Source organism: Cupressus sempervirens, chromosome 2, assembly GCF_028749045.1.
Source record: "Cupressus sempervirens isolate cs-2001-9-10 chromosome 2, ASM2874904v1, whole genome shotgun sequence".
NCBI lineage: Eukaryota > Viridiplantae > Streptophyta > Pinopsida > Cupressales > Cupressaceae > Cupressus > Cupressus sempervirens.
The window spans coordinates 52,118,510-52,136,382 of record NC_143119.1 but is presented as its reverse complement, the minus strand read 5'-3'; the positions used below and the strand labels follow the sequence as shown (position 1 = coordinate 52,136,382).

The following is a 17,873-nucleotide window of genomic DNA, read 5'->3' as shown; positions in this document are numbered from 1 at the left end:
GTGCCAAAATACTTCATGTACTAGGGGACTCATGTCTAATAATTGAACAAATAAAGCAAAAGTTCGCTTGCCATGAAAAGAGGTTGAAGAATTATAGAAACTGAGTCTGGGATTTGATAGAAAGCTTTGATGCCTTCAATGTCAAGTTCAGCTATAGAGCAAACAATCAAGTGGCCAATGCCCTTGCAAAGATTGCAAGCTCGCTAGCACTAATAAAGTTGGATGGCTTGAAGAAGTTTAGAGTGGAATTGGCATCGGTTCCATCAGTACTAGACAACGTCAACAATTTCCAAGTGTTTGAAGATGATAGGCATATTCTTAAATTCTTGACCAATTCAGATATCTTTATAGCACAGATCATAGATGGGGAAGTGGATGAAGAATCAGAGATTGACACAGAAGGAATTATGAGCCTAAAGACCAACACTATTCCAAAAGGAATGATCGAATTAGAAAGAATATTTGACATGGACCAAGTCCAAAAAACACAATATCAACCTACAAGAGGTGATGAGTGTGAAAAGGTTAATTTGGGAACAGAGGATTGTCCCAAGATTGTCCACATTGGAAAAGTTTGTACACCTAAGGAGAAAGCATACATATTGAATTTGATGAGGGAATTTCCTAAAGTGATTGCTTGGGGATATGAGGATTTGAAGACATATGACCCCACCATCATTACACACACGATTCCACTGAAGGAAGGGAGTAAGCCATTCAGGCAGCGACAAAGGCCAGTCAAAGCTTTGTTAGAACTACTGATATATCAAGAAGTAAAGAAGTTGCTCGATGTACGAATCATCTTCCCAGTGAGACACTCAACGTGGGTCCCCAATCTTGTCCCAGTCAGGAAGAAGAACGAAGAGATAAGGTTGTGTGTGGATTTCAGAAACCTGAATAGAGCATCAAAAAAGGACAATTACCCATTGGCATCATTGGACGAGGTTTTGCGAATTGTGAACGGAGCTAAAATGATGTCATTTATGGATGGATACCAGGATACAATCAAGTGATAGTTGAAGAAGAAGACAGATTGAAAATGGCCTTCACCACGAAATGGGGAACATTTGCATATAGAAGGATGCCTTTTGGCTTGATCAATGCTGGTGCAACATTTCAAAGAGCTATGGACTATGCCTTCAAGGACTTAAAAGATAAATGCATAATCATCTACATGGATGACATAACATTATTTTCAAAGAACAAAGAGGATCACATAATGGACTTAAGGAAAGTTTTCACAAGATGTAAAAGGTTTGGGATCTCTTTGAATCCGAAGAAATGTATGTTTGGAGTTACCGAAGGGAAGCTTCTGGGACATGTGATTTTAGATAAGGGTATAATGATAGATCCAGAGAGGGTGGAAGCAATTTCCAAACTTGGCGTGCCAGGTAGCAAGAAAGAGCTCAAATCTTTCTTTGGAAAGATCAACTTCGTGAGGAAGTTCATATCTACATTTGTTGAGATCGTGAAACCAATGAATGACATGTTGAAAAAGGATGCAAAAGTAGATTGGACTCCAGCAACGAAAAGGGCATTTGAGGAAATAAAACATGCTATTATCAATGCACTAGCCCTGGTAAGCTCGGATTATGAGAGGCCATTCAACATATATTATTTTTCCTCTGATCACGCATGTGCGGCCATTCTAACTCAGAAGAATAAGGAAGGTGAATAGCATCCAATTGCGTTCATGAGTGCACCTTTTAGGGAGGCCAAATTGAACTACCCAAATGTGGAGAAACAGGCCTATGCCTTGGTGAAAGCCGCAAAGAAATTTAGGCATTACATCTTGAGAAGAAAAGTACACGCAATCGTGCTAGACATAGCAATAAAGACTTTGTTAATGCGAAGCGAGCTTGTAGAAAGAAGAGGTAAGTGGGTCGCCACTATTCAAGAATATGATATAGAGATCCAACCAATGAAACTAGTTAGAGGACAACAATTAGCGCAAACCATGGCATCAGAAGGACTTGGACTTGTACAACAAGTTTATGAGTTGGAGGAGGTACATCCCGATGAATGGTACCAGGACATAATCAACTATCTTTTAAATCACCGATGTCCTTCACATTTGAAGCCAATGCAGAAATGGGTGCTAAGATTTAAGAGCAAAAAATATATGCTACAAGGAGCAATGTTGTATAAGAATAATCATGAAGGGGTATATTTGAGATGCGTTGGAAAGGAAGGAGCAAGGAACATTTTAGAACATTTTCATGACAAATGGGGAACAGGACATGGATCAGATTTGGCTACAACACATTGGATACTAAGAGCCAGATACTATTGGACAACTTTGTTCAAGGACACTCACGAGCATGTGAATACTTGTCATGTTTTCAAACTACAACGAAGAGACAAAGGAACCCAACAATGCCTTTGCAGCCAATCATTGAGGTGAGACCTTTCGCGATGTGGGGACTTGACTTCATTGGTCCCATCAATCCACCTTCCTCAGCACAACATAGGTATATTCTAACCTTTCAAGATAAAGCCTTGCAATGGTATCGTTCCTTGCCTCTTTACCCAATTCCTTCTATAAGCTTGCTAATTTCTTTCATTCAACAATTTCAAAGCAGCATTGGTCCTAAAATCTCTCTAACCAATTTAGTGCATTGTACACAAGGTGTTAAAGAGAAAGTGATTTCATTGGTCGATTTAAGCATTTGTATGCTCAGATTTTTTAATCCTGTGCCTGATATTGATGTGCAATTTATTTCATTGCTAATTTACAAAGTAACATTAGAGATAATATATTTCTTTCTGAGTTTTCTTCTTTCCATCAATTTTGTTCAGCATCATTTTTATTAACTTCAAGTGAATCAATTTGCAGTGCACCACAATGGCTCTTGTTCCCGTTGATAAGAGTGATCTCGCATCCAATTTCAAGAAGTTTAAAAAATCAAATAAATAAATCAAAATCAACAAATCATGCAACATTGTTGATGATCAAGTGACAACAACATCCAAAAGTGTGGCAAATTTGTCATCTGCCAATAAGCTTTTTGAATCTTTGCATAATGTGATGTTGAAATTATTTAAATTTAATGTGTTAACATTTCCTCCCATTAAGCCCATTGACACATCTAAATCTCAATCTAAATACTTTTATACCAATGCTTTTTGCCAATATCATCGTTAGCCTGATCTTGATGCCAAAAAATGTTTTTGCTTGAAAACTGTTATTCAAGACCTTTTGATTTTAAGGCTATATTTGTTGGTAGTGCTAATAATAACAGTTATAATAATGAAAATAAATATATCAGGTGATAAACTTGACTAAATCCTCTTGTGTGGTGGATTTTATGTGTTTGCTTGTTGTAACGTGTTTCCTCTGTGATGTGATGCATGTTATATGTTTTTTTAATATTTCTTCAAATGTCCCTTGTCGCTCCATTGTCACAAGGTGATAAAGAAATCACAAATGTTGTAAACATCCTTTTATTTGTATCTCAACTTCTATAAATTGTTACTGTTATGTTGTGCATGTGCCACTATTCAAAAATGTGACTTTTGTCTGCTTGGGATGTTACAAGACAATAGCAACATTTTCTTTTTGGTCTCCATGATGCCAACCTAAAAAGATTCTTCTTCATTACTCATTTGATTTTCTACTATTGTGTTTGTAGTTCTATTACCTTTGGGGGATGGTGATATTTGATTTTGATATAATGTTTCACATAATTATGCTGAAGGCATACCTATTCTGAGGTGAACGAGCTCACTTTTCAAATTGAGGGTTGATAACTCATAATCAGCAGTGTAAGATGATTCAAACATTTTGAAACATTTCATTTTTTCTTTTTATGTATATTCATGAATGATGCAGCAAGTGCTGAAAATGGAAGATGGAAAGCAAAGGAAGTGCCGACTAAACAACCAAAGTTGTATGTGCATTGATTGTGTGTGTAGTCAGGTGAGAGGGATAAAGGTGATGGGTGAGGATGACGCTTTGACTTGCGATATCGTGGAGACACATCTGCTATGCAAATTAATCACTTCAATTAATGATAACAGTCATCATAATAGTATTTTCCTCTTGCATTCATGAGATAAGAAGCCAAGCCACTGCAGTTAAACTATATGTTCCATGTACACGGATCTATCTCCCAATGAAATTTTCTTTATGTTCCGTTGATCACTTTTGATCGTTTTCATGACACAAGATATTGTGGTTGGTTTCTGTTCCTCTTTTCATGTTTGCAACCGAGTGGTGCCATTGTGCAATTTGCCTTCCCAAGGAAATTCACTATTTTTTATTCTGGATATCCCACACTTCCCTGTATATGGGGAACCTTGGTTAGCTTCCATTATTTTTCACGCAGACTCTTCAAAGCCATCTTTCTTATTTCCATTTGTTCACTATAGCATATGCAAGTTTGACATTTTCATTTACCTTGCATAGACATTTTTATGATGAGTTAGATGAATATTATTTCTTTCAGATGGAAAACAGAGTGGTCAAAAACTCCTCTGTCCCTCCTTGGGTGCATGTATCCCTATATCCAATCTGGAAACGTATCTGATATTGCCCGAATACATGTTGAATATTGTACCCATGTCTGCCTAAAGAAACTTGATTTTCCAACCATGCCAAATACTATGGGATTTGATTTTTTAAAAGATTTGATGTAAATCTTCCCAAATTTGATTTAAAAAAAACTCTATTAAAGTTTATTAAAAAAAAAAAGGTTTAAACAAAACCTGCATCAAATGAGAAAAACAAATAAAATGTTTTTCTATCTCAGCAACCTATATTTTGGGTTATCTTCTAGTTCAACTCTACTATGTTTACATATTGTGAAGTGATAAATTAACTTGTAAATATTTATGTGTCAATATTACTTTTGAAGTAATGCAAACCTCCTATAATAACTTAAAAACTATGTTAAATATATGTGTATGTGTTATTAAAGTTGTGTCCAGCCGTATCCATATTGGTGGTCTTAAAAAGTAGTTGTATCCGTACCCAATACTGTATCTGTATTTGTATCCGCATCCGTATCCATGCAACTTTGATGGAAAATATTTTCCAGCTCGACAAGATAAAAAAGTTGTGACAAATTTGCAAGTTTCAATGATATTTCTGAATACGGGCAGTGACAGGTATGTTCTCCATCTCCATTCACGAGTTATTTTGTTGAGGGAAACTATAGATGCTTAGTAATTTTACTTAGTTTCAGTAAATGCACAATGTATCTGACTGAATATCTTAAAATTTTCACTTGCCATGGGAAAAAGCATCATTTGGGCATTAAAAGGGATAATGTGGAATATCTTGTTGTTGCTATTTGGGGTTGTCTTGATTTAAGCTTTAGCTTGTGAAAATTTACAGACACTAGTTCAAACTGGGTGATTGTAACATATGAAATATGGTTATGGTTGTACATCAAATACTTAGAATTCCTATGATTATACTGTCGTTTTGGTCTTTTGTAAATCGTGGATTATGTTTTGCAAACACTGGATTATATGTTACACCTCAACCAAGATTAAACTTGGGTCACCCTGAAGGTTGGAGGAGCTGGAAAATTCAGATATGCCCATGGGTTTGCTATTGTTGAAGTTGCAACATCTGATGGAATCAATCTTAGTTTTAAGTTCACCATTACCATTAGATTACATCTGCCATATTTTAGGCAACTATTTGGTGGTCTTTGAATAGAGTGCAATCGGTTTGTTGCTTAATGGAGTCAAGTTGCTGAGGGTTTTAAATGATGTTGGAGAAGCTCGTTTATGAGGGTTTGAGATATCTTTGTTCAAAACACTTAATTTATTTTCTTGCCTCAACTAGGAAGCTCTTTAGTAGAATTGTTTTTTTAAAAGATAATTCAGATTACCCGTCTTCAAGCTAATGAAACAAAATCTCAGGGTAGCTTAGCTTTTGTTTCTATAAAGTTGTCAGAGTAGTTTTCTTGTGTTTTGTTCTAATTTCTGCTATTGGTATAAAAAAATATTGGGCAAAATGTTCTTGTCTGTTAAAGATATCTTTATACAAGACTTCTAAAGTTAACTCTGTATGTTTTGTATGTAACCATAAAGTTATCTGTGCATGTTAATTGTGTATGTTTTGAGAGCTTCTAGATTTAACTGTGTATGTTTAATCTATCTAGAAGCTCTCAGATTCAATTCCTATAAAGTCTTATTAGAAGATGCTTCTTGGACTGGTTGTTGTCTACTGCAGAGTATTTAATAGCCGATAAACAATTTCTGTTTGAAATGTTTTGGTTTTCCTTTTGTAACTTAATATGGCATCACTTGTTCTTACTCTTGCTTTATAAAAATGATACCAAATGGAAATTCTCGTTGATAAGGTAGGCAAACTAATTCAGACTAACTAATTTTGATAGAAATTTTGTTTAAAGAGGTATTTTGTTGAAATTAGTTAATTTTGGATGAATTCTGTGTTTTGATGCATTACTATTGTGTTTAATTGAGATTAGGAATGATTTTTTTTTTAATTTTTTAAATTAATAATTGATTTTAGTTTTTGGCAAAATTTTATATGCTTCTAATAAAGTTTAAGTCTAGGATTTATGATAATGAAGCATAATTATCTTGCACAAACATCATTGGCTAATGGCCTTATTAGTTGCACAAATATAATTTAAAAAAACTACCTACAATATCACTTCGACATACCCGTTGCACCTTAAGGTGCGATTGCTAGTTATATGATCATACTGACCCCAGAGTTGGTAGATCGCGTTCATGCATTCTTTTGTCATGTGCTCATGTACCTCTATTTGTCCTTTCATGGGGTAAAATGATAGGGAAAACATTTCATGTAGATGCATGTATGCCATAATAAAGTGCTCTCGTTAAGGCATTTGCAATAACTTTAATATGGGGGCATATGGTCCATTCACATTTGTATGCATGCGTGCACACATACAAATTCGATGCTATTTTTTAACGGATCCTTTGGTTGATCCCCATTTTTGTTTGGTCCTTAGACTAACCATGCATGCTTGGTCATTTGATTGACCATATGTCTGTTTTTGTTTCCTCCTTTTTTGATTCTTAAGGAACCTTACCTTTCCTTAGGATTGATTGTTCTGTTGCTGGATGCAATATCGGAAGTACTTTCCTTTAAGGATTGTTCCTTGTTGATAGATTGAACAAGCATGATATAATTTGCTAGACTATTCAATTTCATCTTTTGTTGCGCTTCCCTTGTGTGGTTCATGATAACAAATACACTTGTTGGGAAGGCTATCCCCCACCCCATTCTTCCAAGCAGTGTCCCTTGTATTTAAGTTTTGGATTTGATGAGGAGTTAAGTTACTTCATCTTATGCATTCAGTCTACTTTGTCATGAGCATGAGCTTGTCTCCTACTCCTGCTAAAGTGTGGTCTAAATTTATCGTCCTAGAAAGTTAGCACCTATCTAAATTGGTGGTTTTAGGACCTATTAGACTCCATTTTAGTGATTCATTGATCAGAATGTATTTATGCTTGACTTCCCACACCTTTCATTTTATTTCCTAGACCTTTCATGCTTCCCTAGATATAGATCCACCTTGAAACTATCAATGTCAGGACTAGATGACCTAAGGATGCTTTGTCTTCGACAAGCACGAATTTCAAGTGAGTTGTGGGCTCAATGTGGGGTTATTTTATTCTTGACCTTATTTGTCGTTGACCCACAATATTAATCTTCAAGATGAAGGGGTGATTGCTATTGCCCGCAGCCTCAAGGATAAAGCTCCGTCCTCGAGAGTTTTTATGGTTTCAGGAAATGATATCATGCCAAAAGTAACCCATCTTTAGTAGAATGCCTTACTGATAAGAATTTTCTAATTGCATTTCACGCAGGAGAAAATAAACTCGAGGATGATGGATTAGTTGTAATATGCAAAGCCATTTCGAAAGGTCATGAGCAGCTCAAAGTACTTGATTTGAGTACAAATGCTATGACTTGAATTGGGGCTAAAGGCTACTATGGAAGCTATTGAAAACAAGCCCAATTTCAGTTGGCTTCATATTTATGAGAATTTCATTACCAAAAAGGAATTGAGGCTATCAAAGATGTGCTCAGAAAAGATACCAAGGGCGAGTATGTACTTGGACGTTATTATCAATTCAAATATGCTGGCATGCAATATGAATTTAGAGAACAGGGTATCTCTGACAACGACATTAGTGAGAGGAGAAAATGCAAAAATTGAAAGTAAGGAATGGCAGTGATAGTGACATGGAGCTGGATTAACAAGTCTGTAACCAAAAATGAGGTATGGCATTAAGATCTCCAGTGCAGGCATTTAGATTTGGGTGATTTTGGATACTCTTAATCCCATGAAGCTGTTCTGTTTTAGTAACCACATCTTTATATTTGCACTTTTCACTCTTGTCAGTTTGTCAGACAATGAAAATAATTGTGACTTGTGTAGAGAGGTAATTAAATATTAAATTGAATTTATAATTTTTGTATTGGTGTTTGAAGCTGCATAGAGTTCTAGAATTTTCTAATTTTTTTAAAAAATCAAATACAAATTTGAATGTTAATTCATTTTCATATGTAATATAACATTGTTTGTATGGTAAAATGAGATCATCAACACATGTTCTATAGCTATTGCGAACCTTCATGCATGTCCCAATTTAATTTTATAGTTGAAATTGCATTCAACTTAGGTAGTACATGCACAATCTATAAATAAGCTAACAAGAACTCTGCATATGGAGGCAGACACAGCATGGCAATGAGTTTCAAGATCGATATGATGTTCATTTCCTTCCACTACAAGCAATACTGGCAAATCAGAAAATAGTGGGAAAATCAGAATTTAAAAAAATATCTGATATGGGGATATTACATGCAATTTATAAGTAGGCTAACAAGAACTCTGCATATGGAGGCACACACACAGCATGACGATGAATTTCAAGATTGATATGTCTTTCATTTTATTTTACTATGCCTGTGAACTGTTATGAAACTGGAGCATCACCTGCCAACACAATACATATCTTGTCCCCATGGAAGAGATAAAAAACTGAGAAGAGGCATCAATTTTTAAAAATATGTTTGTGTTTAATACAGATATTCAATCATTTTATGCAATGCCAGGGTTACAGGATGTCCATGAAATGCATTTGTTTGAAAGAGCTTTAGAAACTTTCAGACAAGCAATTGCCAAGAAAATAATCTTGAAAAGATTGGAAGACATTATTGAAAAATGAGGGAAAAAGTTTACAATAAATAACATAAAAATGGTTTAGACCAATCTTTACAACTGAAGAATATAGATGGGTTAACCTTATGAATTTGATCATTAAGAACTATAACTGTACTGCCAACATCCTCTCTACACAGAAACCTGTTATATGTGACAAATGCAACCATCCTGGTGCACATCAAAAAACAAAAATGCAAGCACTGACATGGTAATTGAACTGTTTGTGTGCTAAAATGCCTCTGATACAGAATATTCAGAATTATAGAAATTGCAGTGAGGGCATAGAATAAATGTTTATACTACTGAGAAATGAATATTGGAGTAGCTGTAGCAGTTAGAAGAATTATTTTAAAATTTCATAAAACATTGTGTATATCAAACCTGCTGTTAATATTTCAAAGAAAGATGCCTTAATTTATTTTGCAAAATCATTAAAAGCATCTTCTTGGAAGCAAGGAGACCTAATAATAATCTTGAAAACTTCAAAAAAAAAATCTGGAAAGTTATTCTGGAAGTACTCCAATACTCCATCAGGTCTGCTATCAAAGAAGGCCTGTCATACATTTAGATATTAGAATTTATTTTATGGTAAATATATTTAAACTATAAAATAACTAAATTCATAACTATTCTAATAAATATTATTATCTTTTAAAAATGTCATCTACATATATTTAATAAATTTTCAATTTTTTTTTTCAGATTATTACAAACCTGTATATCTTGAGGATGATCTATATAATGACAATGTAGATTTCGGAAAGCTCTAAGCAGTTCGCATAAGTCATTAACGTCATAGGATGTCCTCGTTGCAAATTTATGTGAGATATTATCATTTGATCTATCATACTGTCCCAGTTGCCTGCTGGAACAACTTGCCATCTAGCATTAGTAAATCCTTTTATTATCGCAGAATGTTTTGTATTCGTGGTACGCTCTTCCAATTCTACGCGATCACTTGCAATGTGAAGAAAATGTATACGTTTCTTTGAGATCCAAAAAAATGGATGTACCTCTATATCACGTACTCCAGGCCTGGAATGAGTACAAAGTGCACAATAGAACTCTTATATCTATCTATCCATATATATTAAAACAGGTTTAATAATAAATCTTATAAAAAAATTCATACCTTTGAGAAGCTCGTATTAGTGAATTCACAAGGTCAAAGGCCTCAGGAATATGACTAATGGCTGAGATATCATGTCGACCAATTTTCATTCCATTTTGACGCGTTGAAAAATGACCAAAGGGATGGTCTCCCCCTGTAAGGCAGAAGAAAATGATGCATCCAAAGTTAAATGTGTCTACTTCTTTTCCCTTGATTTGATTAGGAGCTTTCCATCCACGAGTTTCATCACCTATAATAAAATCAACATATAAAAATTGTCATATTAAATAATTATAGAATATTAACATATATCAATAATAATTAATTGCACAAAAATTATAACAATACATCATCTGATCTATTAGAAATTTCATTTGTTACAATAATTTCTTGTATTCAATTTTTTTGATATTTAGAAATTATTGAAAATATTTTTAACTAACATCTAAAAAAGAATTGAACTTAAAATAGGCTACCCTTAAACATCACAGTAAGAAATTAAGATTGGAAAAATAAGTCAACTCTGATCATATAACACTTTTAATCTAGGAATCAAGCCTTAGTGTGTGATGTTTAAAGTGCCGCTCAAAATATGATAATTTGCTAAGTTGACATAACCTTATATAATTATACAATAAACATGATAATTTTTACAAATTTAGAGATAAAATAATTAATCTAGACCGCTGCCACTACTACGTTTTGTTAGAATAGATAGCATAAGATCAAATTAATTTCTCATCCTTGATTTAAGGCAATTGATAGAAAAAAAAATTAGAATATAATTTATTTTATATAAGTATTGGCATCACAATTTTTTATCTAAATTGTTAGTTCCTGCCTAAGACTTATGTTTCACCATGTTGTTTTGCAATTAGTTCACTCCTCAGGAATCATGTGTGGTGTTTTATCTTATGGTTTCTATAGATTTCATTACATTGTTTGTTTGTTTTTGCTTTGTTCTATTTTCTGATTGGTTTGTGTTATTTACCTAACAATCTTTCACCTTTTCTGGTTCCAAATTTAGGAGAAATTATATTGTGAGATAAAAAATGGTGGGAATTTATTTCTTCTCCTACAGTGAGCATGCGTCCTTCCTGGATCGGTGGGCGGTATTTTGGAAGCTCACTTGCCTTGTTTACAGTGTGACATTTTTCATTTTTACAATTTTGCAAACCCTTTTTTGCAAACCCTTGTTTATTGTAAGCTGAATGAAGCAATTTAGCTCGACATTTGTAGAAGAAGCAACTAAGTTCAATTCTAATGAAGAAGATGAAGAAAAGAGACTAGACCTCGCAACGAATTCATCTACCTCAAAAACTTTTATTATCTAGAATCATATCTAATGATGATATTGCTCAGAAGAAATTGAGTCTTCCATGAAGCTTGCTGTGTGTCACACGTGTTTAATGTATTTCATTGTGACAAGTCAAGAATCAAGTCTCCAAAATACAAAGCTTCTTTACTTAGCGTCACTTCTATGACAACCTTTTCTAAAAGGTATTATAATGGTACTGCTACTCTTTATTTTTAGTGAGCTGTCTTATAGCCTTGCATCGTATCATGATACTAACTCAACAAAGAATTATAAAAGGTTTCCTATCCAAAATAAGGAGAAATAATAAAAATAATTATTAAAAAATATTTAAAACAACTTACCAATGTTGTTGTAGTTGAAGTTGCGATCATATATTATTGGCTTACTTATATTGAAATCGCAAATTCTTACGCATACATGATTTTTGTCAAATTTTAACAGGATATTCTCAGGTGTCAAATCTCTATGGTAGATGTTTTGTTCATGTAGAGCAGAAATACCATGCAAAAAGGCCCTGCACTAAAGAAAAAAATTCTATTAGTACCTTTTATTTTAAAATAATACTAAAGATTACTAAAAATAACTTAATAAAAAATAATAACTTTAGAGAAATCGTATAAGAATCATAAAAATAATAACATTGTTCCAACCAACCTCAACAATTTCAATGTGTGATCTGTAGGGATCCTCACTGGAAACTTCTTTTTGTTCCACATTTCTATACCATTATGCTGACAAAAATCTTTAATATGCTGAAATTTTTTTCTTTCAATCTCATTTTCTGTTTCACTCTGTAAACTTTTTTGTTGAAACATGAATTTTGTTTGAACAAAAACAAAATCTCGTAAAGTACAATCACATTTTTTCAATGCGATATAAAAACAATTTTTGTATTTTCCATAGCCATAATGACTAATAATATAAGTATGAGCATCTACATTGGATAATATTTTTACTTCTCATATGAATGCCTCATAATTCTTCATTTGGATAAGCTTTATAGCAACATTTTTTCTAAAACAATATCTTCCAATCTGTACTACAGCTCCATGTTTTCCTCTTTCAATCTCCTCCCCATCAAGAGTGATAGTAGGTTCATCCAATTCAGACCGCTTCGATATGCAATCAGTCATGGTCCAAAAGCTATGTAAAAGGTATCTGTTACCTCTGGTTTTGCCACCAAAAGGTTCAAATTCAAATCCGTGGCCTGTTCAACGGTTAGCCAAAAAATTGCTATTTTAATGCCCCGACTCGCCAAGGTTCTGTGACCGTCAGATTTTAGATAGATCAACGGTCGGCGCGATCTCGTCATCGAAAGTTGCACGGGAGGTAGTGTTGGCGACATCACGCCCGAACGACACGTGTTGGTGGGCCCGACAGGAGGCTACAACGGAGGGCGGGTCGGGAAAGTTTTTCGGCGCCGCAGGCGCTATCACACGCCAATCGAAAAATCTCCATGGCGACATAGCGCCCGACGGAGATACTCACGATGGCGGGCCCAACGAATCAAATAGGAACGGAGGGTTACGAAAGGTCAGGTTCTCCATCGTCAGATTTGAAGAGATCAACGGTAGGCGCCATGTCGCCTTAGTGAAGCTGCGGGATTTTTACCATGGCGACATCGCGCCCGACTGACACGTATCGGTGGGGTCAGGTCTCACCGGATGCATCATTGAGGTGGCGCCGATTTGGATGGGGCCCAGTCACAGGAAAGAGATTCCGCGGCGAATCAGAAACAACCAAGTGTGCCAAGTCAGAACACAGATGCGTCGTGGGGCCAAGTTTCTTAATGCGATCAGCGCATTGAGGGGTCGATTCTCCACCATCAGTTCTGCGAGAATCTAGGGTCGGCGCTATCTCGCCATGGAGGAATTGCGCGGATTTTACAATAGCGAGTTAGCGCTCGGAAGACACGTGTCCTCGCATTTCGGTTTTCAACGTGGCAATTAGCTGATGGCCAGCGGTTATGTGATAAGGTGGCGCGGTTAGTTCGATGAAGGCGGTCAACCGCGGAAGGACTCTCCAGGTGGCAAGACAAAGGATTACAATTGGCCCGCGTGGCCTAGTCGGCTTATAGGGAGTCGTGTCGACTGATAGGCTTGGATGATTCATGAACCAAAATGCAGAGGCGATCGACGTATCTTGCGATCTGATCTTCGCGATCATTTTCGAGCTACCAGGAATGAATGCAGGACATAAGGACACTCCACCCATCCGGTCGATCCATCTACCATGTCAGGGAATGTTGTGGCGCCGTTTCTATCTTCTCCAGGCTCTTCTCAGAAGAAATGAGATTTCTCGGTACGCAGGCCAGGATTTCAATCCAGATCCCCGATTGGATTCTCATGATAGGAAGTTAATGCCAGTAGGTAAGAAGTGAATGTAACGCGGAAATCTTCAGTTGTGCCTGATCTATAAAGGCAGTTTCGTGATCTGTTTTGAGGGTCGATTCTTCCTGATTCCTCTGCTACTGCTTGCAGACTTGTAGTGTAAGACCCCTTTATCTCTGAGCCATGTAATAACCTGTATCATCTCTTTCAGCCATCAGTGTGAATGTGCATCACTTTGCCTCCCATTGGTGTATTGTTGAGATCAACGATCTGCATACTGTATCTATCTTTGGCCTATCGAATAATACATAAGTGAAATCTCCTTTTCCTAGTGTCATTCGGTTGGTTTCTCCTGATCTGTATGTGATTACTGATTGATATAAGTCTGGATGTGTATGACTTTTGTATGTTATTCTGGTTTTGTAGCATATACATGGGCAGGAATGAGTCTGAACACTCTATTTTGGTGCATCACCGCCTTAGATTAGACTAGGTAGATTTGCTTTGATGCTCTCTTTCTCCCTTTCCCTTCTGAGAATAGATAGGTGCGCCTTGACAGTAAGAGGAAGCCGGCCTTCTCCGGAGACTCAACCTCGTAGTCCAAGTCCCACAGCTTGGAGGTTGTTTCCATGTTTCACTAGGTTGTCCTCGCGCATAGGCCTTGGACAAGGGTGCAAACCTAAGTGACAACAGTATCTACAAAAATACAAAAGATTAATGAGAAAAAAATCCGTGGCAATCAAATTGGTACCAATGTAGAGTTTATTTTGAAAAGAAAATAATCACACAATAACATTAACTGATAAATAGTTTATAAATCTCGATGTGCTCATTTTATTGTGTACCCAAGCAAAACATTTCACTTGTACAAAAAATTGTTAACCAATTAATTGGTTTAGGGAAATGCATTATTTTTTGAGCTATAAACCTATGAATTTTATATTTTTGTATTCATATATTTCATTTGTATTCTTGGTACATGAGATTATATTATTAATGTTATCCCATTTGGTGCCTAGGACTTAATTGTATTTAAAGCTCCACTTTTTACCTTGGCTTTTTATTTGGTCATATTCTTGGGATGTTTTCTCCCAATTCTGGCCTAAGTGTAGAACAGGTTTCCCTTGTTTTCAAAAAGCTTCATATCCTTAGAGAAGTTAAGAGTATATTTAAATATGTCAAAAATATTTTTATTACTTATCCAAAATGTCAAGTGTATCAACATTAAGCTTTCATTTCCTTGTAAAATCTAATTTGAGAACAAAATATATGAATAGGTCACATGGTTTGTTTGGGGAGTGAATTTTGTTTTCCTTTTGTTCATATTTGTTTAACTCCAAGCCCTAACTCGTGGTCAAGGGAGAGTGGAAAGAGAAATATGGCCCTTGGTTCATGCCTTGGTCTTTCATGGTTGTTGGAAGTAGAAAAGGTTCAAGGTGAACAATAACATATATTTATAAAAGGGAGAAAGGTTTCAAGACTAAGAGCAAGTGAAAAGAGAGGATCCATGTGGTTTTAATGAGGAACAACAAGGAGAAAAGAAAGCAATTTTGATTAATAATAGTAGAGTCTCAAGCAAGAGCAATTGTCTTTCATCAAAGAACAACATATCTAGGCATTGCAACAACAATTAATGTAATGAAAGCTATGAGAATCTAGTGAATAAGAGTAGAGCTACAATAATGAACATAGGGTGTTGAAGGAATGTAAGACACTTTTGCAATGATGAATGACAGTTGACATGGATTTTTCTTCAAAAAGAGGTAGAGTTTAAGAAAATTCACAGGATCTAATACATTCATATGTTCTTTTTTGGGTTCAAGCATTTTCATCAATCTTCAACGAAGTATCACTATTTTTCAAGAGATTTTATGTTGTTCCTCAATGTTTTCCTAGAGATTTTCTTGAGATTAGTGTTTATTTTTAAATGTTTATGTTTTGTGAAGAGTTTTTGACTAGGATACATAGAGTTTTTACTCTTTTTTTGAGTCTATTAACCATTTTCATGAGAATATAGTCACTATCCATGCATTGGGATGTATTGCAAAAGGTCTTTTCCATTTCTTTTGGGGAGTTTCTCTATTTTTGCAGAATTTTCAATGGTAGATGAAGTCTTATATTCAAGAAGGTGCATTATAATCCTAAGACCTTCATGTTAGCATGAATTTTGATGGTATTCCTTTGGGGGAGTATCCTAAGAATTGCTAGAGCAGATGAGAGATTGTTACCATGATTGACATTGCATTCATGACTCTATCTGTCATTGATGTCAACATAGCATTATTTATGTAAATATTGGTACAGTAGCAGACAAAGAATGAGGTAGTATGGTTCATGTTTGATAGATGAGGATATGCGAGGTTAAGGACATGTTCTACAATGTGTCCTGATTAAGCAATTAAGTGCATGTACGGAAAATCAAATATTGGTTTTAGATATGTGAGATTTAGTGGAGATAGTTTGAAGACAAAGTTTCTGGAAAGTAGTTTCTAGTAATTGAGTTATATCTTTTGGCAAAGATAAAATTTGGATAAGCGAGGTTAGATAGAGGAAGAAGACATCCTGATGATGATCTCAGTAAGGGCATAAGGTCTAAGATCGCACGTGTGGAAGATTTGAGAAGATTGTGAGATGCCAGTGTTAAATAATTATGAAAAAGAGTTTATCTTAATGATGTCCTATTATAATTAATTGGGAAAGCCACAAGGCCAACTCAAGGAATTGTTTTGAGGACTTGGTATAAAAGAAGGTTATTTTCATTGTTTGTAAGATGTGTTGTGGTTTAGTTGAGTAAGAAAGAAGTGTGATATGTGAAGAAGATTGGTAATGCGAGTAAGCAATCTAAGGGATTATTAGATGTGGGGATATGATACGATATTGAGATCCGAAGAGTGTTTGATCTAGTCAAAAGGATAGAAAAAGAGTTCAAGTTACTATTCATTCTATTATTCTACAAGGAATACAAAATAATACATAGGCTAGTTGGACAATGAGTTTGATGATCTTGCCATGAAATGGTTTGGATAGTGGGTCCTTTTGCCTTTTACAACTCCTAATAAGGTTGGCACAACTCCCAACAGGGTTGGAATCTCCTAATAGGGATTCAAAGTCTCTTAACAAGGACTGATATGTATTGAATGAATTTCACAAACTCCTAATAGGGTCCATCCTCTTGCAAGGAAATTTTATATTATTACATCATTTTTCGGGTACCATCCCCACCAGGGTTTTCCCTCTGATCAAGGGTTTCCCTAGTTAACATATTTGGTGTTATTGTGTATGTGTATCTTCTTATGGTTGCTAGTTATATTTTTCACATGGTTAACCTGATTAATACTTTTTTAATAAGTGTCTTATTAGTTGGATAACTAATTCACCCCCACTCTTAGTTATCTTAGTGGACTTCACTTTCTAACACTTCATGTATAGAGAGAAAAAAAAGTGATGCAAAAGTTTGAAAGCACTATCATTGGCAGGATGTATGCACTTGTATAAGGTAGAAAAATAGACAATATTGTAAAGGTTGTAGAGATCAACAATTATTAATCGTCCTACAAAAGGAGCAATCATTGTCTTCTGGAGGCCTTTCTTTGTTTCTAAGGTTTTCATCAAGTCCTTTGGTTGTTAGGTAGTTGTATTTTCTGTTTTAGGAGAGAAACATTTGTGGTTTTATATGAGATATCCACTTTTAGGAGATTCACATTGGAGGAAGAAGCCAAAGGGACAAATCCTAGTCATGGAGAAGTTGATTATCACACCTTGAAAACCTCAAGACATGGTTGTTTTCCTAGAGCACGAGATATGGGATGTTGCAAAGATAGTGAAAGGAATTAATATGGAAAAGGAATGCCTAAAAATAGTTATTACAATGCAAAAAGCTATCACATCTACTGTCACAATGCTTTACTATGAAACAATGATCCATTTAG

General features: G+C 35.2%; 2 protein-coding genes across 6 annotated transcripts in view; one reads left to right on the top strand and one right to left on the bottom strand.

The window, feature by feature from the left end:
- Positions 1–11,829, top strand: part of LOC149571020 (RAN GTPase-activating protein 2-like) — a 37,475-nt gene extending 25,646 nt beyond the window's left edge. The window contains exons 3-4 of one of the 5 annotated variants that reach the window (XR_016359755.1): positions 7,822–8,237; positions 11,324–11,829. The gene's annotated coding sequence lies outside the window, so the exon portion shown is untranslated. Of the gene's footprint in view, positions 1–3,632; positions 4,136–7,821; positions 8,437–11,323 lie in introns of those variants that run through there. The other 4 variants (XR_016359757.1, XR_016359756.1, XR_016359753.1 and 1 more) reach the window with 4 other exon arrangements.
- Positions 9,920–13,080, bottom strand: LOC149571019 (serine/threonine-protein kinase/endoribonuclease IRE1a-like). The gene is made up of 3 exons (XM_089815671.1): positions 12,993–13,080; positions 10,318–10,546; positions 9,920–10,220 (listed from the first exon to the last, which is right to left on the bottom strand). The coding sequence occupies exons 1-3, from the start codon at positions 13,078–13,080 to the stop codon at positions 9,920–9,922; spliced, it is 618 nt and encodes a 205-aa protein (XP_089671797.1).
- Positions 13,081–17,873: the final 4,793 nt, after the last annotated feature.